Below are 22,939 nucleotides of genomic sequence, written 5' to 3'. Positions count from 1 at the left end.
CCAGCCACATCTGCTCCTCAGCCCTGAACCAAGTTCATGCTGCGACCCGCATCCTCACCTGTGTGTGTTTGATAACGGATACACTCTATACAGTTACATTTAGTCTCTCTCACAATTTCAACTCTCAGGATGAGCAACAAGTGAAATGAAGTGTTTTAAGTTGAGGTTGTTATCCTGCCAGGTGGGAAATATCAAAATGTTAAAACCGTCAGGTGACGTAGCTCATCTGCTAGGTGCCGTCCTATAACAGACAGCAGATCATTTAAAGTTTGCCCTATCATTTTAAGGGCAATGAAAGTGTTGGTTGGGTCTTCTGACATATTTTAAACACATTTATTACTGGTAGGTCAGATACAGATTCAATATTTCCTACTTGTCAGAAAGCTACGGCAATTTAAAAATATTTTATTTTGCAGTTCAAATTGATAGATTCGTTTCCCCACCAGACGGACTTTAACTTTACTTAAAAGCTCTTTTATTACTGGCAGTGCATCCTGACATGGCAGCTCACATTGCCCCGACACTGGCCCATCTCGGTACATTTTTTAAAAACATTTTTAAAGCTTTCAGTCAAAGTACAGCCTCTTTTGGCGAAATGTTTTAATTGAACAAAACCTTGTGAACAGCTTTTCATGTTGACACACGAGAAATATTACAACGTATTCTTTAAAGCCAAGTAACATGGGGTGTTATTAAACAAGATGTTCCCATCGGTGAAGTTTAAACAATGTAGATTCATAGCAGATGTAGATTTATGTGTTTGAATTGGATTCATGCAAAAACATATACACAACACATGAGCCACACCATTGCATGCATAAGGCACAGCAAACTAAAAACAAAAGAGATGGGGGCAGAGTAGAAAATAAGACACAAAACATGCAACATACAAGTGACGTAACTTTAAAGTTTTGATGAATTAGAGTGAGTTTGGTTTGTCTTACAATGAAGACTGGCAAGAGCAACAATTGATGGCGTGGGATGTTTCCCATCTTTATTTCTCATTCATTTTGACCTCAATAGTGCCCCTGAGACTCATGCAACAGTCCTTAAATTCAGAATAAAATGAACTCCTCAACAAAACATCTATCTCAAGTTGACATGAGCCTTGACTACAATCAAAAATTTAAATAAAAAGGGACTTCTTCAATGTCTCGGTTGGGAGAAAGATCAGGAATGCTGAAAAATGAACCAAGGGCCGAGGAAGTGGCGTTTGGCTTCCAAAGTTCACCATTTTTAGAAAATGAAAACAAGTGTTGTAAGACTCAGTCAGCTTGCTGGTTCATTTACCAACATGCATGAGAAGAGATCCTAGGACAGCTCACTGCTGATGTCTGCCATCATGCCGTGAATCCAAAGGTCCTTGTCCTCGAATGTAGTGTCCACCAGGAACACGGTCAACCTGCATTGCCAGAGTTGACTTCTGACCTCTGACACACTTTCCACCTGGGCTACCAGCGCTCGGTCCTCCACGTGGTTCCTGAACAACATGGAGGCCTCCTCTGACCACTGGTGCTGCTTCATACCTGCAGAACAAACAGGGTGCTGGTACTCACAATGATAACCCGAGTTGCTTCACCGTGTGTTGACAGGGTGGCATTCCATTAACTATAGTTGACTGGCTGATAAAACGACTCAATTAGCATACTCGATCAAGCTACATCCCACAAGGTAACAGGTAGCTAGCAAAAACTAGCAGAAGCCGATAAGTTATTTATCGGTGTACTTTACTTTAGGCTATCTGCTGGCCTTTTAACTACTAGGCCTGTTTTTAGCCCCCTGCTCGGAAATTGCATACTCCTACTCCTTTGAGTACACTACCCAAACTACAAGGTCTATTTTAATAATTTTGATGCTAGAATACTGGTAACACTTGTGAGATGTGTTGATATACATTGATTGATGTATATGTTACTGGTTAATATAGAAAAATAAGAGATTACACAGCTGAAATTGAAAACATTCAGCTCCGCCTGGAAAAAATGCACTTTCAGTGATAAAAAGTTATTGAAATAATGCAGTATGATCCCTAAAAACTTTCTTAAGTCATAGCATAACTGATCAGTAGTTATTACAAAATGGTTAGAGTGGAATAAAGTGAATAATAAGAGGTTTTTATTACAAAGGGGTCAGGCGAGGTCATCATTTTCGAACCAGCTGTTGCAGCTCTTACATTGTACTTTTATACACTATATAACTATATATTTCACTTTCTTTATCACTCATATGATTCAATACATCCAAATACAGATAATAGGAATCATATTCATATTCATAACATCATCAGAGCCAGTTTTGGCTGTCATCTGTAGGATTTTCTCATTGCATGTGTGTGTGTGTGGCTGGATCTCAGCCTATCCTCGGTCGATTTCCAAAAACAACCCCTCTTTAGACGCGTCATCGTCTTAGGAAGACTCATGCCAAATTTGGTGGCGATCGTCAAAAGATTTCGTACAATAAAGTTGCCAGAAGTGAGGCGTGTACCCCGGCGGATATTTCCGGTCGCAGGCAGTCTGACCACTCGCCCAAGCCCCCTTGACCGCTCTTATTCTGGAAACAAGTCGGAAGTCAACAGTATGCAGTTGGCAGCAATGACTACAGCTTTGGAACGGAAATTCCGCGACGTTATTATCCATATTTAGAGAAAACTTGGGCGCATAACCACGATTTTTGTCGGCGAAGTTCAGTATGAAGGTACGTTTGATCGGGACACAACGGTTTAGTGCTTCTACGGATCGTAAAACAGAAGTTAGTTACGTGTTCCGCCACGTGTGCTAATGCTAATAAATGCTTTGTATGACTGGGTAGCTGTTAGCATGAGGGTACAAACATTGATTTACTGTACTCATAGCGCCGATTTCTGGCCCGGATTTGGTGCTTTTATGCCACGATATTGTTATACTTATATGAGTAGCCTATAGTTGTCTTTGGAGTTTATAATAAGTGACTTATATGATGTTGTTGTCCACACGTTGCTATTTCATCCAAAAAAAAAAGTGGCCGTGTCCACACTACTGGCTAATAATCATGCTATTTTCCGCATTTGATTTTGGGGTACCCTCAACACGAGCGCCCCCCAATTGGGGGGCGCTCGTAGCCAGAAGGTTAACTGAAATAACAAAATATAGAATATAGTCACTCCATATCATCAGAACTTACCTGAGATCATGCAGCAGTAATTGCTGAACGCACTGTGCGTGCAGTGGGTTGTAATCCTACAGAATTCCTATTTAATGGGATGCTTTGATGCAGATCTAACAGCAACGCTACCGAGAGAATTAGGAACAAACTCACCTGCAAGTTGTGCAGTGATGGCCTGGAAGGGCAGCTGTCTGAATTCCTCTATCAACGGCCTGAGGAGCGTACTGCGGACCAGCTCATGTTTGCCGTAGTCCAAATCGAACACAGAAGCCAACCCGTTGGCCAGAATCCCCTTCACCTGCACTCGGTACCAACTAGGGAGAGGCACGCATCAGTAAAGCCATTAACCATCAGACAATAGCAACCTCTTGTTTTTACTTCCTCACAGCGGCGCCGAGTCTCTGAGACAAAGGCAGTAATCTAGACGATTCATACATTTACAAATTCTTTAGTCAATTTGTATTAATCAATGATTAATAACCTAAAGTGCTGCAGTTCTTTAACGCTTTCTGTTTGTTTGTTCATTAAAGTTCTGCTACAAACACTAAACACAGTGCATCTGGTCCTTGTGCATACATTGGTGTTACAATTCTAATGCTACGGTGACGTCCAAATCAAATAAACTAATCAACAGAAAGAAAAGAACTTACCAGGACATATTGTCCATGATTAAAAAGGACCAAAACAGGTGTGATGCGTCAGGTTTGAATCACCTACTTCTTGTCTATTTTGGCAGCGTAGATCTGTCCTTTCTGGATGTCTGGGGACGAGTTGGTCTGGTTATAATAGAGCATCATCTCTCCCATCAACACCACCAGCTTATGCAGGTCCTGCCATGGCTGCAGCACAAAGTAACCAGGGTGGCAGGCCACGGGCACAAACACATCCATATTCTGGCCAGGCTGAAAGAAGACGGGGAGAATGACGTGTTTATAAGCACAAGGCGTTGATGAAATATTGGTTTCTATTCTAATATTTGAAGGCATTCTGGGGTTAGTTTATACCCAACAGCGTGCAGGTACGACAAATGAACTGTCAGCTGAGAGTCTGGTGACAGTGGAGTGATGGATTTGATCCACGGGCCACAAAGAAATATTTCTCTTGAATAGAAATCTACAAGTTAACAATTGATGAGTCATAAAATTACAAGTGTGATAGTCAGTAGCCTACAACATGTATACTTTACATCTACCTCCCTCACATGACAAGTGAGCCCCTACAGAGAGTTTGTCCATCTGCACACACCTGGGGGAGCTCCAGTGGGGGAGGCAGCGGAAGAGGCTTGGTGGTCACATCTGGAGCGGATGAGACCTCTGCACCTTGAAGAGGTCCCGTTGAGGATTTGGTGACGGGGTTTGGGACCGTGCTGCTCAGAGTCAACTTCTCTACAAGAGCACTGAGACCTTGTCAAAAAGAAAAACAGGTACATAAAGCTTAGTCAGCACTTTAACCCCAGTCACTGTGCTTTAATACAAAATCGAAAAAACAAAAAAAGAAGTTTGACCAGACATGTACAAATACTGAGTGATCGAGGGAAGCGTCCCACACCTATACAGGACTTTGTGTTTCATGTTGTGTCTTGTGCAGTATTACCTGTTTCCATGCTGCTGCTATTGCTGGTGATTATGTTGTTGTTCTGGGTTGTGAGTTCCTGCCACAACTGGGACTGGGCCAGCTGATGGTTGTAGCTCTTGTCCAGCTCCTGACTGTCAGCACCAACGAACAGGTACATGTAGACCAGCCGGTCCTCTTCATGCTGGTCTAACTTCAAGATCTAAAACGAGGGAACAAGGGGTAAAAAAACAACAACAATAACAAAGAAACACAAACAAAGTTAGAGAGGCCTTGAGGTGACTGTTATTGTTTTACGCTGTTCTCCAACAAGGCCTTACTTGTAAGTTTGATTTGCTGTGTTTACATTTTAAATATCAACACCACTCCTGCTACACTGCACACTTGTTGTGCTTCAAGCAGTCAAGACTTTATTATAAACATAAAGTAAACTGGCTACTTTATTAGGTACTCCTTTCTCATACCGAGTGATACTTTGTCCCCTAAACAGCCTGAATTCTTGAGTTCTTCGTGGACTCCTTAGGATTCCGGTCCATATTGGCATGATCGCGTCACACAGTTGTAGGACATTAGTCAGCTGCACATGCGTCCTGCGAATCTCCCGTTCCACCACATCCCAAAGGTGCTCTATACAATCGAGACTGGTGACTGTTCAACTCGGATACGTGTTAAACTTTACGTTACCTTCATTTTACAGTCTTCAGAGCCCAGGAGAGCCTCCTTCACCCACAGAACGGCCTCAGGGCTCCAGTCTCCCTCTGGAACTGTGACGTCAGCCAGGCGACATTTGATAGCCTGAAGAGATACACAAAAATGTACATGGATTACTAACAATTTTATCAAACAACCACATTAGCATCTTTGGAAACAATGTTCATTAATATAAAAGCCTGTGTGTACATCCCAAGTCTCTTAATTGCGTCCCCGTTTCCCTCACTTGCATCTTAGTCCCTCCCACCAGGGATGCAAGGAAACCATGCGAGGACAGAGGAAACGAGGACGTATGTTTTAAGAGAAATGAGACGTCCTTTCTTTAGTAGCATCACGTGAAGCGACATCTGTTTCTGATGACGGCGGATCAGCTGATTACAGCTGTCAGTTGGCTTTAACAGCTGGAGAGACTTCTGACAGATTTTGTGTCTGCACACATGATCAGTGTACTTTTACTAATAAAGACAGTAATGCTCACTGCCAGAGTAGAGATGTTTTCTCTCAACTGCATTGAGTATTTATACCGTGTTCTGTTTATAAGCGCAGGACCGATTTCTACCAACAGAACGCACTCGTCCCATTTATGACGTCATTATTAAACAACCCAGAATATGATGAAGGTTTCTCTTGAATAATGGCATTAATTTATTAGGCTCCATGTTTCGGGGGAAATTGAAATGATATAACTCATGTAAGAGTGCTGGTAGTTCGAGGAGTCTACATTCCAGCCAGAGGGCTCCGCCCACTCCTTCAGGAGAGCATTGGGGTCCGGTATGGGAGGAGACGCACCTGGAGCTGATCTCATCAGGGAGATGAAGAAACGTCAAGCAGGACAAAACTGATCAGTGTATAACTTGTCTTCCGTCTGGTAAGAAACTCCAGTGATACCGATAAGTATTATAGACAGAGGCTTCAAATCAATTAGCACAGAAAGGATGCCTCGATAGGCTTTTGATTGGTTAAAGATTAAGGTGCAGCTACTCCCAAAACAGGCACACGTGAGAACACATACACACACACACACACACACACACACACACACACACACACACACACACACACACACACACACACACACACACACACACACACACACACACACACACACACACACACACACACACACACACACACACACACACACACACACACACACACACACACACACACACACAACTGACCAGTGGTGGGATGACGGTTATGTTTTTGAGGAAAACATGGGGGATCTCTCGGAGATCAGTGACCTCTACAGTTGCTGGGACACCAAAGTCAATGAAGAGGATCTCGATCACTCGGTTTCCGTAGATGTTGGTGATCTGAAAACAAGAGCAACAACAAAGAAACAAGACCTCAAACTGTCAAGTCAACAATGCAATACACCGATACTTTATGTCCAAAATAATATAAGGTTTTCAAGAAAATAAATGTGAATGGTTCCATTCTTACCTCCACTCTGGACCACTTTCCTTTGTAGCGGGCGAGACAGAACTTGCCAATGAAGGGTCTGGACACCAGGGACTCAGAAGTCATCTGGTCGGTATAATTAAAGAATACACAATTTTAAAGACAGTCTACCTTTCCTGAGACGACTTTTGTGGTTGTGGGTAATATCAAAACACAGCAGCTGTGGGTAGCACTGCATTTGTGAAATGGTAAAAGCCGATACATATACAGTTGATTCTGTATCACATCAGCGGCCAATGAAGGAATAAATCTGGTTTATCGGATTAGGAATCAGCGAAAAATGCTTCGACTTTTATGAAGTTTAATATGATTGATCTTCAGCTATCAAAGGCATATCAAAGATTGGGGTGTGGCATCAATTGCAACGTGCTCGAAAGGTCTCAAAGATGTGTGGCAACAGTATTGTGATTCAGGGTGGGTTTACATCCCTCCCCCTTATCCTATCACATCTTCGTGGCAAGGCTCCCTAACAAAAACAAGGTCTGGTTAACCTGGGAGATGAAGAAGCTCTCCGTTTCTTCCAGTAACTTGCTGAGTCTTGCGGATCCTCTGCAGGGCAGCTGGCAGTAGACGATACCATCTGCACACACATTTGTGACACACACATCCTGATAGGTGGCATTTACCTACAGGCAACAGAAAGAGTATCGTTAGATAACGCAGGCGTCACACTATACTTGTAGTTAGCACCACCATCCTTACAGTCAGAGGGTTGCTCATGGTCACGTCCTGGAGAGCCTTCAGGCAGGCGGAGTTGATGTTGATGTCATCATCCTGCGACGTGTCGTACAGCACTACGACGGGCGTCTCATTCTGTTGACTCGACTCTAATGTCTCCATCAGCAGGATCTTTTCGACTGCCAGCTTGTCCAGAGAAGACAGCACCAGTGGATGGGAGCTGAACGCCTCTAGACCTGGGAGAAAGAAAACAAAGAAGGATGGGAAGCAGTGGGGGGGGGGGGGCATCGATATCCATCTATATCCTCCATGTACCTGCAAGTCCAACACTTATAGCCTGGAAGGGCAGAGAGAGGAAGTCCTGGTGCAGCTCCAGCAGATTAGTCCCACTGGTTTCCACAGAGGAGCCATGGTCCATAAAGTATACCTGGCAACAAGACAAAAGCTCCTTTACTACAGAAACACTCAGCCACCCTGTCTTCCTCCAACAAACTGAAAATTGCCACACGCTGTGCGAAGAGTGAAAGTCAACATTTCTGAACGGGGTACATCACTAAACTGCTGAAACAGTATTCAACCCCTTGACGAAGTAAAACTTGACAGCCAACTGACTAAATTAGTTACCTTGACCTTGTTAGGGGCCGTGACACCCATGACTTGAGCTCTTGTCAGCTCCTCTCCAACCTCCCCTCTGACTGCTACCAGCTGACCAACAACGGGTTTGGACAGAGGACGGTGGGCGGAGCTTTGGCTGTAGAAAGAGTGCATGGCCTCCTCCATGGCTTCCTGGGCGTTCGAGTAGTTCTCACCTATATACCTGATAAGAGAGACAGACTTTTCTCAATCTGAGCACGGCAGTCTTCCAAAAACAGTAACAGTGTGTTGCATTAACAAAGCAACCACGAGTAGTTATGTTATCATAAGATAGAAGATTCTGCACATCCAAGAAAGCCGGATGGCAAACATTGATGTCTGCTAGAATAATGTCTCACCTTATAGTGACAGCATTGCTTCTCTTGGCATCAATAATCAGAACAGAGGGGTACTGCTCTGAGGGAAGAACCAGAGAGGGAGGCACAGGACCCAGGACCTCCAGACCAGAGGGAGGGAGGTGGCTTCTGCACGGCTGGCCTTCGTGGCCTTGTGTGGCTTCCATGTCATCTCTTGTGGAGTTATACAGGATGGCCTGACCACAGCAAAAACAATCATACAAACAGGTTAGCAGGACGGATGTCCCTAAACTCACCTAAAGAATTAAAGCTGACAGACAGCTAGCAACTCATGACCTGATGCGGCAAACACTTGCAATGTAAAGCGGCCACGCTCTCAATTATGCTTAACTTATAGCCTTAAAATAATTTAAAAAAGGTAAGTTATAAAAAAAAAAAAATCACCTCCGTACAGTCGTCATTAACAAGTAAATAAGCTATAGAGAACAACACTTTGGCTAAAAACTGGGCATTTTAACATGGAGGTCTATGAGGATTGATATCAAGTGGCCATATAAGGAACTGCAGTTTTTAGTTGGCTTCACTTCTCAGCACCAGACGTTGCTGCTTGGCTTCAACTGTGAGGACAACGCGACTTCAATTCTACTCGTAAGGACTTCCTGTAACTCTGGCGTACGCTCTCATTTACCTTCTTCTTGTCATGCGGCATGGGGTGCTCCACAGTGAATATATCCAGCAAAAGAGACACGTTGTCCAGAACATGTTGGGGGAACGGCATCTTGTACGTGTCCAAAAAGAGTTTGGGCAAAGCGTGGGCCCACAGACCCTGACTGTACTTGGACAGGAGCTCCTTTATTCTCTGACGCACCTCAGCCGACACAACGACAGCGGGAGATTTCAAGGGAGGACAAGGGGCAGAATCAGAGAAGGTGGCCTTCAAAAGCGGTAAAATTTCCGGGCCGGGTTGGAGGGAGGAAGCCAATGAGGGAGCGCTGGTCGACGCAGGGAAAGTCCAGGTCGGGGTTAAGTTCAGCGTGTTTTGGTTGTGGGTAGTCGTACGCAACTTCTGATTTTGTTTCCATTGACTGCTGGCATTGACTGCATTAGTTACACAGTTGGGAAGCTGCGGAGCAAGAGCCGGGTTGCGGGCAGGGCTGCGCAACGTGACTGAATTTAACGGTTTGCTGGAAGACGCGGCGACAGGTTGCGGAGGAAAGATGAAGGTTGGCTCAACCAAGGGGCTTTGGGGGGAACCTCCAGGTTTAGGGACAGGAAAGGGAGGGGACGAAGGTTGGTCGAGCGTTGAGGGACGTGAAGAAATGGGTGTGGTGATAGTTTTTGAATCAGTGGGTGACGCTGGCGGCATGTTGGTGGTGCTTCTTCTGGGAACAATACTAAGCTTGGGAGGCAGAGGAGGGTAGATTAGGCGGTCAGCTCGGTTGGTGCTGGAAGGTTGCTCCACCTGTGAAAGATGAGCAAGAGATGGAACAAGAAGGAAAGAGATTTGAACCATCAATTCAAAAATATCAACAAAAAAAAAAACTTCTACCTTCATCGACTTGTGTATTTAAATAATGTCAGATAAGTCATAGAGTTTGTACAGGCCTCAAACTTAAGACTCACAGGGCTTCATAATATCAAATTGATCGGGGGTATAATTATCTACTGACTCACCATAATGATGCGTGTCCACTTCTCCAGATCAATGAGTGCCTGAGGGTGGAGCTTCTGACTGAACATTTGACTGTAGACCTCCGAGAGTTTGGACATCCACAACCCGGTGCAGTACCTCTTCAGGAGCTGAGTTATTCTGCTTTGCACCAGCTCCACGTCATACAGACAAGACTGTTTGGGGAGATGTCACATGATTGATCACTACAAGCATGTCCCTGTGCTTTTCTGATTGAGTTTTCTAATCAAATCAATAAAACACTAAATAGTACAAAGTATTAAAAGAGCAGATGGAAAACAACCGCTGTGATGTCACTGATTGGGATGTGGCACAAGTGCTGAATACCTAAACATTATGCAAAACGAAAATAAACATGCAAGAAGCTCGTTGGTGAGAGCTCGGCTAATGTGTGAACTCATGAATGTAATATAAGTAAATATAAAGGCACGGATTAACCCTTTGATTTAGTCTCAAAACATTTTATTAGTGATGTAAATACGACCACACAAAAAGCAATGCACTGCAACTCAAATGTACGCTGTCGGGTCATTTCGGGTAAAATGAGAACAAAATGTTTGTACCTGGGATTGGCCGAGTCTGGAGACTTGTTCAGGAGGCTTCTCTGTGGAGGATTCTACGAAGGAAGAGGGAAAGGTAAACAAGTGCTGACATCAGCAAACAGAGTGCAGCAGATTGATATTTCGTCTCGTTAGCATAATCCGATGTTTGTTCTGGCAGTGTTGCCCAATGTTGATATTACAACTGATGTTGACATATGACAACTAAGTGGATCAGTGGGACTTTTAATTGATCACCATCAGCTGTATGAAGCCCACTTTGTTCATCATGACTGTGTGATCCGCCAGTTGTCAAACCCCCCCCCCCCCCCAACTGCACTCATATGTTGGCTACATCGTCAAACGGAGACAAATTCAGAAAAATGAATATAGCAGCAAACAACGATTTGCGATGTAAAGATAGAGAGGAGAAATGAAGACGCTCTCCCTCTGTGTGCGTTTGAATCCGCTTCAGCTTCTCTGTGCTGAATCAATTAAATGTTGTGACATTGATAAAGGACACACCAAGAAGGTCCCACTTACCTCTGGGCCTCTGGCAGTTTGCCACGTTCTTCTCTTTCCTGTTGGCAACAGAGCAGTCTCTTGAGCATATTGTGCTTTTAACAGCAACCAGCTGCAACGCAATACAAACACCCTGCACTATTTGTTGTAAGTACTATTAACAAGTAGTGTTAGAACGCTAGCTTTTATACTTATCTACTTACACAGAAAATGCATAAGTACCTGAAATGAATACTTAATAACCGAGAACCAGGTGATTTAACAGAGCTGATTTTAGCTGCATGTGTATGTTCACCTGTCAGGCAGGAGACACTGTCTTACAGCTGGTAGAGAAGCCGGTCGTCTGTGCTCGACAGGGGTGAAGGAGCTCAACCTCTGGTCCGACTGCCTGTTGTTTAGAGAGAACACAATCAAAAACTCTGCTTTATTCGTTTTGGATATTGTGCAACTACTGCTCTTTATTTCTTGATTAAAAACAGTTTTGTTTTTTTTACCTGTAGTCTTCAGAGGCGCTGAAGGCTCTGTAGCCGCCATGAGACCGAGAACGGTATGCTGGCCAATTAGAGGCACCGAGAGCTGAGGGTTGGCGGAGAGAGGACTGTGGCCTCACTAAATGCACGGAAAGGTTGAAAATAGGTCGTGTAGGGTGAAAGGAGGAGGTGGGACACAGAGAAAGGTTAGAGGTTAATGTTTGAACCTCTCATCCCTCGTTTTCATGAAAAAAAAAAAGCAGAGATAGCGCCCTGATGTAACAGAACAAGCAGCAAGTGTCTCCTACCGTTAAGCATGTACGGGTTTGAGGGTTTGAATCTCATCTTGCAGTTGACCAATTGGGAGCGACCGGATCTCTTGGAGCTCTTCTGCTTGGCCACAAGCTCAGCAATGTGAATCGTCTCTTTACACACTGCGGCAAAGCATATTATCTACAGAGCAGATTCACTGTATCATTAGAAATTCACAAAGTGATGCATACCGTAAACGGTTTAGCAAATTTGACGACCTACAAACAACTTTTTTTATGTTGTAATGAGTTCCTGAGTTTTGTGCCGAGTATCCGTATAGGGATGCAAATTAACAACCAGGTAAAAAAATGGTTTTATAGATGGGTAAATTTAAGAAAAAGAAACAGCCCTTACATTACCCATGCGGTACTCCAAGCGGACCACAGAGGGGATGCTCTTGAGGTAGTCCTCCATGTTTGCGAAATGCAGCGTCCCCAGCGGGATGCTCTCTCCGCACAGTGACCGGTACTCTGACTGGAGGGTGTTGATGGACACGCCATCCTTGCTGGACTGGAGCACAGACCGCAACAACTTCTTGATGGATTCGCTGTCTGACATCCTGGGAGATTTGCTGTAGAATAGAAACAACAGACATATCAAATCAGTGGGGTTAGACCAGTTACAACATTTTTTTAAATGATTCTACCATGTAGTTTGGAGAGAGAGATTTAGGATTTTCTCACCAATGTGAGATTTTAATCCAACCCTGCTTGGTAGAAATCATGTTTAACTAGCTACTGTATATGCTAAACATTCTTCTTTACTTTAACTGCAAAAGCAGACATTCAACGACATTTTTTTTTTGTATCTTGCAATAACACAGTTCAGTCTTACGGCGGTGGTTTGGGGGGGGGGGCAAACTAGGTCAATGACGTCCCGGCGCAGTTTCACTCTTTCAGGCTCGATTTCAGATTCTCAAAGCAACAAATTGATTAATTTAGGTTGTTTTGCGCGTCTGTTTTCCACGTATTATCGTATTGGTCTTATTGCTGCGAAGCGTGCAAACGTTGGAGATCCATTATCGGACTCCAATCTCCCCGGAAACAACGGGTCTGGACCGACAACGGGTGTTGAACGGCCCAGCTAGAGACGGACAATGTGGGCGCTGGCTAACGTTAGCTGTTAGCTGGCAGCTAGCATGAAATTAAGTTGTTGTTTTTTTAGCGGCCCTCAATTAACCTTTGACAAACCAGCCCAAAGTGACGGCAATGAGCAAGTGCATTAGTTCAACGACGGACAAATATGTGTCCATATTCACCCCAACTTACCTGTGATTTTCACGAGTTAACGTTAGCCAAACTGCCTGGTGTCTTCAGTGTCGCCGCATTCAAAGTCTCGCGCAGTCGCGCACGTTTACGCCCACAAGTTCAAAAGGACGTTGTCGGTTAGTTCGCCTTTTAGACCGACGTTAGGATCACGTTTATCTAATTAGCGTTTATCTAATGTGCACTTTTTAGGTGACCAACGAGTCCGTTGTACAGAAAATAGCCGTTGGAAATGATGCTGCTTTTAAGTGCTGTCGAAAATGTTTGTATTCGAAGTCAGGCGCACCATGATTAGCTAGCTAATATTAAAAACATGAGTGGAAATCACATCTACTCTTTCTGAGTCAAGCGCTGCAATGTTTGTTTATTTTTTCCAACTGAAAGCATTTGTTTGTGCAGCAATTTACAATATAGCAGCTTGGCACACATTGAAATTCAGTTACATTTTATAAAACAAACGTAGAATGAGTTGTGGCTCACATGCATTTAATGAAATCAACATTATTAGACAGAAAGATGGCCAGCTTTAGTGCACAACATCCATTTGTAGATTAGATGCTACAGAGGTTAAGTTTAAAGCTCAAAGTTTCTTTAAATTACATCCAACTGGAGTAAGTTACCAAGAATGAATGCTCCTTCTGAGCTGATAGAAAGGTGTCCTAATTTGATCACATAACTAGATTATAACTCATCAGTCAGATGTTGAAAACACCACAGTACTCCTTCTACGACATGGAGAACCCACGAAAGGACACATAAACAATTTTGGATTCCAACAGATATCTGTATTTACTTTAACATGATTACAATCTATGGAAATGTTTCTTTAACAGTCTTGTGCTGGTGTGACTATGATCTCTGGTGGAGACTGTGACTCTGCTTGGTGGCTCTGTGTTTTGAATGCCATGACGCGAGCCTGCACCACTATGTCTGGCTGGGGAGGTGATGGTGCATGTAATGATGAAGATGAACAGAGGTGGTGCTTCCTGAGCAGGATCAGATGAGGGTTCCTCAGTAAGGTATAAAACAGCATCCAACGCCTACTAGCCCGGCTGTTCACAGGGGATTCTGTCCAAAAGTAAAAAATGTAATAAAAAATTTTTTTTAATGATAACTGAACAAATGCACCAATAATAATCACAGTAAAAAGATAAATTATACTCTTATAAAACAAATACATCTGTGCAGGATCGAACAAAACTGCATTACAGAAATATAGTGCATTTTGAGAGCTAATTTAAAAAGAAGATACTCGTTTGTGAATCTTAGTCAGCGGACAGGTGGAAGCAATAGTTATTTAGTGGATGGTTGTTCATGTAAGAGCTACAAACACACACATACACACACACACACACACACACACACACACACACACACACACACACACACTACTGACCAGAGGGCATGTTGCTGAATGTGGAGTAAGCAGACGCAGTGTGTTTCTCCAGCGAGTTGGAGACCAGCAGCTGGCAGAAACACACCATGACTGGATTGCTATGATAGTGGTCAGCAAAAATCATCCCAATCCAGGTACTGTAGCCTGGGACATGCAAGAAATACTGTTAGAGCCACACACATATATGAGAAATAGCACTGACCTTACAGTATTTTTAACAACATGTGTTAGGATGCACAACTGAGGGGGGGGGGGGGGGGGGGAGATCTACTGATGCTTTGTGAAATGCTGCCACCTCCTGGAAGAAAATGATCTTTAAGGATGAATGACAGTCTTAATCTATAATATGACTCTAATGAGCCACACCACCATCAAATAATAATAATAATAATGATGATAAAATCATATTTTGTCTCTTATCTTCCACCATAGTATGAAAAACAGGGTTGACTGTGACATTGTATGCAGGTAAACATGGAGACAACTTCTTTAAACTGCTTAAACCAATATTTCACTTTTTGTCTCACACACGTCTCGGTTGAAGTTCATCTTACCGGGGTCCATGTTTTCATATCCTCTCTGCATAATGCTCCGGTCTATGCGGGACACCAGCGACGTTCCCACCACAATGCTGCACAGCAACCTCAATATGCAGTTGCTGATCCCCATCACCACGTTGTAGAAAAAGAAGAAGTAGTTGAAGCAGTGGAACGCTTTCCTGAAGAGGAGGAAGAGAAACTGTGATTTCACATCGCTTTGAGTTATATCTAATTTTTGTATTAAGGGGATTTTCCACACTGTAAAACTATCTCTGTATCACCAGCACCGCTCGTTTAAACAATCAGTGTTTGCTGGCAAATGGAGAACCTGGGTTTTAGTGAGGCTGATGGTTCTTCTGATGGTTTTATAGTCAACCCTTCTGAAATATCCATATTGAAATATATAGCCACCTGTTGTTGAGAGCCAGAGGTTTGTCTTTATCGGTAGGGGACATCTTGTCCTGAAGGAAGAAGATCTGAACCAGAACGATCTGGAGAATCACCAGGGCGATGACCAGACTGATGGTCAGACTGAGGAGAGGCAGGGAAATCTAACTGTCAATCTAACCGTCCATTCATATGCCATCGTATATGCACAAACACAGGGAAAGACGGCTTACAGTATAATCCCCAGGTTGGTGAGCATGGTCAGTGTCCTTCCATGCTGTATAGGAAGAACCAGCACATAGACCAACAGCAGAGCAAACAGGAAGTGGACAAAGTGGACAATCAGGTAGCCTGAAGAGAAAATACAGAAGAGCGATTGGTCACTGAAAAGTAAGTTAGTTCCTAAATCTCCCTCTCGCTTCTCTCATTCTCTTCCCCCAGGCTTCTGAAAACATCTCGCTTTGGACAAATTCTGCGTTGGGTCCCATAACGTATACCGTGCTGATATACATCTGCTCAGTGTATGTATTTCAGGAGATGAACTGCTTACCCCACAATGTAAACGCTATTTGCCAACCAGAGTATCTTGCAATGGAAGCCTGTGAAAATTGAAAGAGAAAACTTGTTTTTAATACATTAAATTAGGGGGCCAAAATAAAACGAGATGCAAACGTTCACACATGCTCTGCATATTTGAAACCTCCAAAGGCACGCTCACACAAAATATGCAGATCATCCACTGTGACAAGCACATCATGACCTGGAAACAGTTAAACTGGGGCCAATGTCACACTTGTGAATGCTGCTTGCAAGCATTTGGTGCCAAGCTGAAATCTGATTTGCCCTAGAGTCGTCTGCCATCTGCTGTATGTGTGCGTGTGTGTGTGTGTGTGTGTGTGTGTGTGTGTGTGTGTGTGTGTGTGTGTGTGTGTGTGTGTGTGTGTGTGTGCGTCTTACTTACTACGCTGACAGCAGAGCGAGGGTTGTGAAACTTCTCAGGAATAAAACCCTTCTGTCCTTTCCACAGCCTCTTCAAGTGTTTTCTATAACGGCAGTACACCATGTCACTCATCTATGTTTTTTTGTAATAACATTTCATCTAACTTCCCATTATTACATCAATTTTGTTTGTTGTTTGGGACATTTATCATAAAATTTCAATACATTTTGTATATATCAGATATGTTTTGGTCTCTTACCTGTAACATGCCAAGACATGGAAGCAGTAGGCTACAGAGTTGAGACTAGCAAAGATGGTGGTAGCTAGCCAAGACTCTGGAATAACACAAATAACAACAACTTGACTGATTTACCAGGCTCGGTGTATCAGTGGGGTGCTCATTATTGGCCTATTTCTGATAAGAAATACCCAGAATCAAGGAAGCAGCGGAACGTTTGGTGTAAATGTTCTCAGACTTGTCTTGTTATACCCATTAATGAAGCATTCATCACACAAACTATGAGGGCGGAGCAGACCAACTCACTTCTAGCCACGTCGATGAATTCTTCCAGCTGTGGTATCATGGTTCCCAGATGTTCAGTCTGGTTACAAGACGTAACCAGCTGCTTCAGTGTATTCTTCCACCTGTCTACTTTGTCAAAAGCCACATTACTGAGACTGTAGTCTGCCAGGGTCATCTGGAAAAATGACAAAAAGACAAATTAATACCTCCAGCGGATGCAAAGGTGAGGTGTTTTAGGTATCACGTTTCCAAAGCAAAGTGTATGTACATTAAATTTATGTCTCGCTTTACCGTGTATAGGCCTATTAGCGAGATAATGGAGGTGCCGATGATCCTGTTGGGGAACTTGAAGTAAGGGTCCCACTCATACACTTTGCTCCGGAACCAGCTGCGGGGTTTACTGCAAGATAGAAAGGAGGGTCAAAACCACTGTGTGTGTGTGTGTGTGTGTGTGTGTGTGTGTGTGTGTGTGTGTGTGTGTGTGTGTGTGTGTGTTGTCTTCAAATGCTGAATTCTGGTACTAGTAACTATTCATTTTGTTTCAGCTGGGATCGTTATTGTGTTGAATGACATTAATCAAGATATCAATGCAGTCGCGAAGCTGGTGCTGAAGTCTACCAGCAGCACCTGAACACACCAGAATGGACTTGAAGTCAGTACATTGAACTACATTAACACACAGCATTTGACACATACTGGCTTAAATAGTTTAAACAGACAATAGTTTTCATATTTTAGTTAAACGAATGATACATAGTGGGTGACTGAAATGTAGTAAAAGAGAAATCGATGTTATGTTGTGCTTTTGAAAACACTTAAGTGCTCTCCTTTTAGGTTAAACTGGTTAAAACATTCAGCCATAGTGGATCCCTTTACAAGCAATAGAAGTGAACATACCCACGTGTACAAGGGACACTTGAAAGCAGCATTGGTGCACATGTCTTACCTGTGTGCAGGTGCTTTCCTCAGCAGTCTCTTAACGTGCTGCACCTGATGTTGCTCTGTCAGCTCTTCAGGATCCTGGCAGCAGATTCAGCATGTTAACAGCCACACACAGTTTATTGTTTAGAAAAGTCAGATTGAGATTATATATGTTCACTGCAGAATAGGGACGGAGAATAAAATGCAACAGAACGGTTGACATGATTTTCTTAATGTGACATAAAATCGCACTTTAGATCGTTAGATTTCACCCACAGGGAAAATACACAGCAAGAACCATTTCAATGAGTTCATACATGCTGACCTCCTGTTCCACTTGCAGATGTAGTCGAACAGCTTTCACCAGTATGTAGAAAAATCGTCCCAAGAGGAAGATGAGGGAGAGGATGCAGGGCAACTGGACAATCAACTTCTGGTATTTACCAAGAATCTTTAAACCACACAAACAAAGTCATTCATTCTTTTATGGTTTTCATGAAAAGACGGGCAGCTCTTCATAACTCGATGTTTTGTAGAGCCTAAATTGTGTAGGACGTGACTGGTTCCTTGGTGGAAACCACACAGCCTCAGGCGCATTTCCACCAGCTTTCACGATAGCTTAAATACTCACCTACCTTACCATCAGGACAGGTGAATGTATCCCAGACTGTAACGATGACCCTAAAAAACAAGCATCGAGACATGTGATGTATTTTCTAAGGCTATTAAAATGTGATCAACCACATATCAACCCATTCATCTGTCCATACGGCCGGACCTCTTATACAAATTGTTTTTTAGTTTGTGTGAAGTAACCATCATATATTTGTTTCCATTCCATTTCAAGACATTTACCAGGACAGAGAGTAGAGTATTCCCAGCACTGCCCCGGCCGTTCTGAAAGGTGTGGACAGACAGGCAAAGAAAGGGAAATAGACCAGGCCCACCTCTAACGCTCCAACCAGATACACTATAGCTGAGGACAATAATAAGAAAACACGTCAGTCCACCTGCTAATTTCTTGTGTGTGCAAGGTAAACAGGTGTGGATGTGGAAGCTGTGGGAGTACCTCTGGCCCAGGGCGGGACGGTGAAGGGGATGTATTGTTCAGAGAACAGCAGCAGGACGCTGGAGGACACGGCACCAAATGCGAACCCATAGGACCAACGATTACTGAGGCTGCCAATGGTATCCAAAGGCCTGGGACACAGTGACATCAGAAACACAAATAAAGCTCTTAGACTAATATGTATTCAGACTGTTGCCTAGAACAACCGCAGTGCTGAATTTGAAATACTTTAGCTGTGATATTGAAACGGATATTGCTGTTATTTTATCTCTTGACATTTGTAGTTGTTGATGCTGCTGTTGACTTACACCACAATAGCAAAACGTCCCCCCAGGAAGGGCAATCTGTGGTCGATAGCCAGTCTCTGGGCCCTCTTCTGGAGGAACGAGAGCACCCCCACAATCAACAACTGGAAGACAAGACGTCGATGCATGAAACAAAACTTACTGGGAAAATCCTTTGTTTGCATTGCTGCAACTGTGTGAAAGTGGAAATATGTTCGAGGTAGCAGGGTCTTATCAAAGTAGTTTTAATCAAGCTGCTGTACCGATTTTGGTTGTATCGTGTATTTGTTTTTATTTTGTATTCCTATACACACTCTTCCAATTCCAGGGTAAAGAACAGGGCTGTTTTTCATGACAAGTTCATGTTTTCCAGATTGTTGTCAGGACAGTGACCACAAACAAAGGAAGTCATGGAGTATTCATCTTCCAGGTTAAATATATGGACAACTTACTGCTGGTACGAGTGAAAGATGAAGGAAGAGCTCCATAGAGATTCCACTCTGACAGTCCTGAACCTTCGCAACACTGGAGAAACAGGTTGTGACATTTGATTTAAAACGTTGTGAACTGTCGGGGCAGAAAGCAGGATGAAATAGAAACTAAACAGAAAAACGAAATCAATCAAAAAAGGTTCGAAATCATAAAAACTTCGAGTTAATAATGCATCATTAATCTCAGGTTCAGGTTTAATGTTGCTCTGGCTTGATTCAAAACAGCTACGATTAGGTTGAATAATCCTAAAGTCTGCGTAACATTATACCACAGTGACTAACAGCTGCTAGTAACAAAGTCAAGAGCAGTGTTGTAAATGAGTATATGAAGTCTGTACTTACACATGTTCCACCTGGTTTCTTGTCATCTTTGATAAGTCGGTTCACTGAAGTCTAGAAAGCGTTGTTCCTGCTCTACTGTAAAGACGAAGGAAAGCCTCTGGATTGAAACCACTTCATTGTTTCCTGGTTACAACCATGTGACTCACACATTTGACCTTTGGCTCCATGATACGATACTTTATTTCTCTGTTTTTTTATGTCCTCTCTCCCAGTGCGTTGCTCTGTGCTTCTTTCGCCGAAGCATTTGCTCATACTTTCACTGTTTGTCTTCATCACACGCACACATGCACGCGCACACACACACACGCACACACACGCACACACACGCACACGCACACACACACACACACCTGAACACCATGGAGCACTGTTACTCAGTATAAGGAGTGTAAACATTACGCTCTCCCAAAGAGATAACCAGCCGACCATTCACCTCCTGCCTCCTGCTACAATGAACGTTTTCAGAATATGTTATCATTTATGTTCTTTTCTCCTGACCTTGTATCACTTCCATTTCAAAAAGAAAAGAAAAAAATCTTCCTCCTCTTGGTTCACTTTTATGGGATATAGATGTTATTGATAAAAAAATAAAATAATAATAATAACAGAAGGTTAAATACTGCTGGTTGACATTTATTATTCATTGCAATGACACACACATTTAGGAAATGTAATTTCACAGTTCCATGTTGGGTCGACAATCAGGTCCCGATTGGTCACTCTAGCGATGACATCATCCCCTGGCTGCACAGGTCAGCAGCTCTTCTCTTTGGCGATCAAAATGTCCACCCTGGTTATTCTGCAGAGAGGAACATGACAAGACACGTGCATGTGATTTGTGCTGTTCTGCTAACCTGAGATTTAGTTGAGGTGTAGCAATGTTTTTTTGTCTGGGAAATCACAACTCGTATGAACTCATATGTGCCTGACAGTCGGGATAAAGTGTCCAAAGCCATCAATGAGGATTTTGAATACAGGAAATTGTGTGTTATAAACAGAGACGGAGAGCACTTTCGAAAAAGAGTCACTTCACCTCCAAAATACAACTCATGTGATTTGGAGAAGTTTTGAGATGACATCGACAACAGCTGTCCCAGACCAAATAAATATTCAACTGGCTCTCTTCAAGCCATGCATGTGTATTTAATCAAAATAATCTGCTGTATTTGTTTTTTTCACTGTGGAAAGCAACAAAGCAGAACCGTCTCTTGACATGTTGGTCATCATTATCCTCTAGCAATGACCACTAGACGTGGAAAAAGATGAATAACAGACGAAACTGTAAAGACTTCCAGTCATTTGATTCAGCTGCTGCTGTCAGCCAATCAGGGTTCAGCATTGTGACTGCTCTTTAAATGAATCCACCACCAGAGGGCGACTCCAGCACTCAGTCCTCCAACCGGCCGACTTGGAGGTAGCTGTGCTTCTTGTGTGAATGCCATGAGACTGGAGCAGCTGTGTGTGTGTACTCACTGTCTCTGGACACACAGGGTGCACTCGTTGGCGTATGTGTTTCCATCGCTGCCGCACACAGGAGCGAGGTTCAGAGGGCACGCCAAGATCTCGGCCGTGTCCGGACAGGACGGCTGCCAGGAGGGAGGGAGGGAGGGACACACACACACACACACACACACACACACACACACACACACACACACACACACACACACACACACACACACACACACACACACACACACACACACACACACACACACACACACACACACACACACACACGATCGAAAGATCATGATCAGAAGAAAGCGCACTCACCATAATACATGTTTGGAATGGATTGAGTGAAATAGTTTATACTTCTTTACTTTTTAAATCAGTCACACACACACACACACACACGCACACCAACCTTCCTCAGGAGTCCAGAGTTCTCCTCAGCTTCTGTAAAAGAAACCATAAATGTTGGCATGCAAGTGCGTAAGCAACCCACCCGTTATTAAAAAAATATATAATTAGCATGCAAAGCTACATCCAGATACGTAAACTACATTCATGATTATTTAATATCTGTGATACATTTGATCCTATTATTGATAATTCTGATCTATTATTGTAATACTATAAATACAGAGTATATTATATGTAACATTGAAAAACACATGATGTGGTAACTAACTGAGTATATAATATACTGTAACAGGTCTATGAAAAGCATTGAAACATGAATTTTGTATTTTATATTTCTCTCAATTTCATTGTCTATTTTATATTTCTCTCAATTTCATTGTCTATTTTCACTTTGACCTCAATTATTTTTTTATAATAGTTGATCAGTGTCAAATACACTTTGACACAATGTTGTAAGGCAATGTAACATATTAACTTCCAAAGTGTTTTATTAGACAGTGCGTGTTTCCTTCTATGGCATCTAAAATGAAACCCATCAAAATAGTTGTTGAGACAAACTGTATAGTCTTTAACAACTCTCAAACTAGAATGTAACTCGGATAAAGAGTGTTTTTCTTTCTTACCTGCAGCCACACAGATGAGCAGGAGTCCCAGAAAAACAACTCTCCCAATCATGATGTTGGTGGATGAATAACTGACTGAAACCTCTGAGCGTGCCTGTTTTTACTGGCAACATAAGTGTGTGTGTGGGAACACAGCAGGTGGAAAATAGACACACACAAGCACACTCTAGAAATTTATAATCAGCACGTACACACACACGCACGCACACACACACACACACACACACACACACACACACAG

The 22,939-nt window shown here is 43.0% G+C and overlaps 3 protein-coding genes across 3 annotated transcripts; all 3 read right to left on the bottom strand.

Moving 5' to 3' along the window:
• Positions 1-2: 2 nt before the first annotated feature.
• tdrd7a (tudor domain containing 7 a) lies at positions 3-12,607 on the bottom strand. The gene is made up of 21 exons (XM_076090761.1): positions 12,404-12,607; positions 12,046-12,190; positions 11,762-11,876; positions 11,563-11,655; positions 11,289-11,326; positions 10,770-10,822; positions 10,191-10,361; positions 9,205-9,978; positions 8,559-8,752; positions 8,191-8,383; positions 7,882-7,993; positions 7,591-7,802; positions 7,380-7,514; positions 6,871-6,954; positions 6,606-6,740; positions 5,398-5,508; positions 4,735-4,915; positions 4,387-4,544; positions 3,859-4,043; positions 3,295-3,455; positions 3-1,526 (listed from the first exon to the last, which is right to left on the bottom strand). The coding sequence occupies exons 1-21, from the start codon at positions 12,605-12,607 to the stop codon at positions 1,312-1,314; spliced, it is 3,669 nt and encodes a 1,222-aa protein (XP_075946876.1). The 3' UTR covers positions 3-1,311.
• A 1,061-nt stretch (positions 12,608-13,668) lies between these two features.
• stra6l (STRA6-like) lies at positions 13,669-20,936 on the bottom strand. The gene is made up of 19 exons (XM_076090347.1): positions 20,866-20,936; positions 20,207-20,281; positions 19,826-19,898; positions 19,398-19,498; positions 19,090-19,220; positions 18,876-18,996; positions 18,656-18,701; positions 18,346-18,471; positions 18,046-18,119; positions 17,391-17,499; positions 17,121-17,274; positions 16,836-16,911; positions 16,598-16,679; positions 16,187-16,235; positions 15,870-15,987; positions 15,661-15,780; positions 15,265-15,428; positions 14,711-14,854; positions 13,669-14,382 (listed from the first exon to the last, which is right to left on the bottom strand). The coding sequence occupies exons 2-19, from the start codon at positions 20,230-20,232 to the stop codon at positions 14,141-14,143; spliced, it is 1,956 nt and encodes a 651-aa protein (XP_075946462.1). The 5' UTR covers positions 20,233-20,281; positions 20,866-20,936; the 3' UTR covers positions 13,669-14,140.
• spink4 (serine peptidase inhibitor, Kazal type 4) lies at positions 20,819-22,888 on the bottom strand. Its single transcript, XM_076090348.1, has 4 exons — positions 22,699-22,888; positions 22,077-22,108; positions 21,680-21,792; positions 20,819-21,005 (listed from the first exon to the last, which is right to left on the bottom strand). The coding sequence occupies exons 1-4, from the start codon at positions 22,748-22,750 to the stop codon at positions 20,960-20,962; spliced, it is 243 nt and encodes an 80-aa protein (XP_075946463.1). The 5' UTR covers positions 22,751-22,888; the 3' UTR covers positions 20,819-20,959.
• Positions 22,889-22,939: the final 51 nt, after the last annotated feature.

The sequence above is a fragment of the Anarhichas minor genome, unplaced genomic scaffold (genome assembly GCF_050575085.1).
Source record: "Anarhichas minor isolate MPS153535 unplaced genomic scaffold, ASM5057508v1 ptg000012l, whole genome shotgun sequence".
Classification (NCBI taxonomy): Eukaryota; Metazoa; Chordata; class Actinopteri; order Perciformes; family Anarhichadidae; genus Anarhichas; species Anarhichas minor.
This window is presented reverse-complemented; position numbering and strand designations above follow the sequence as displayed.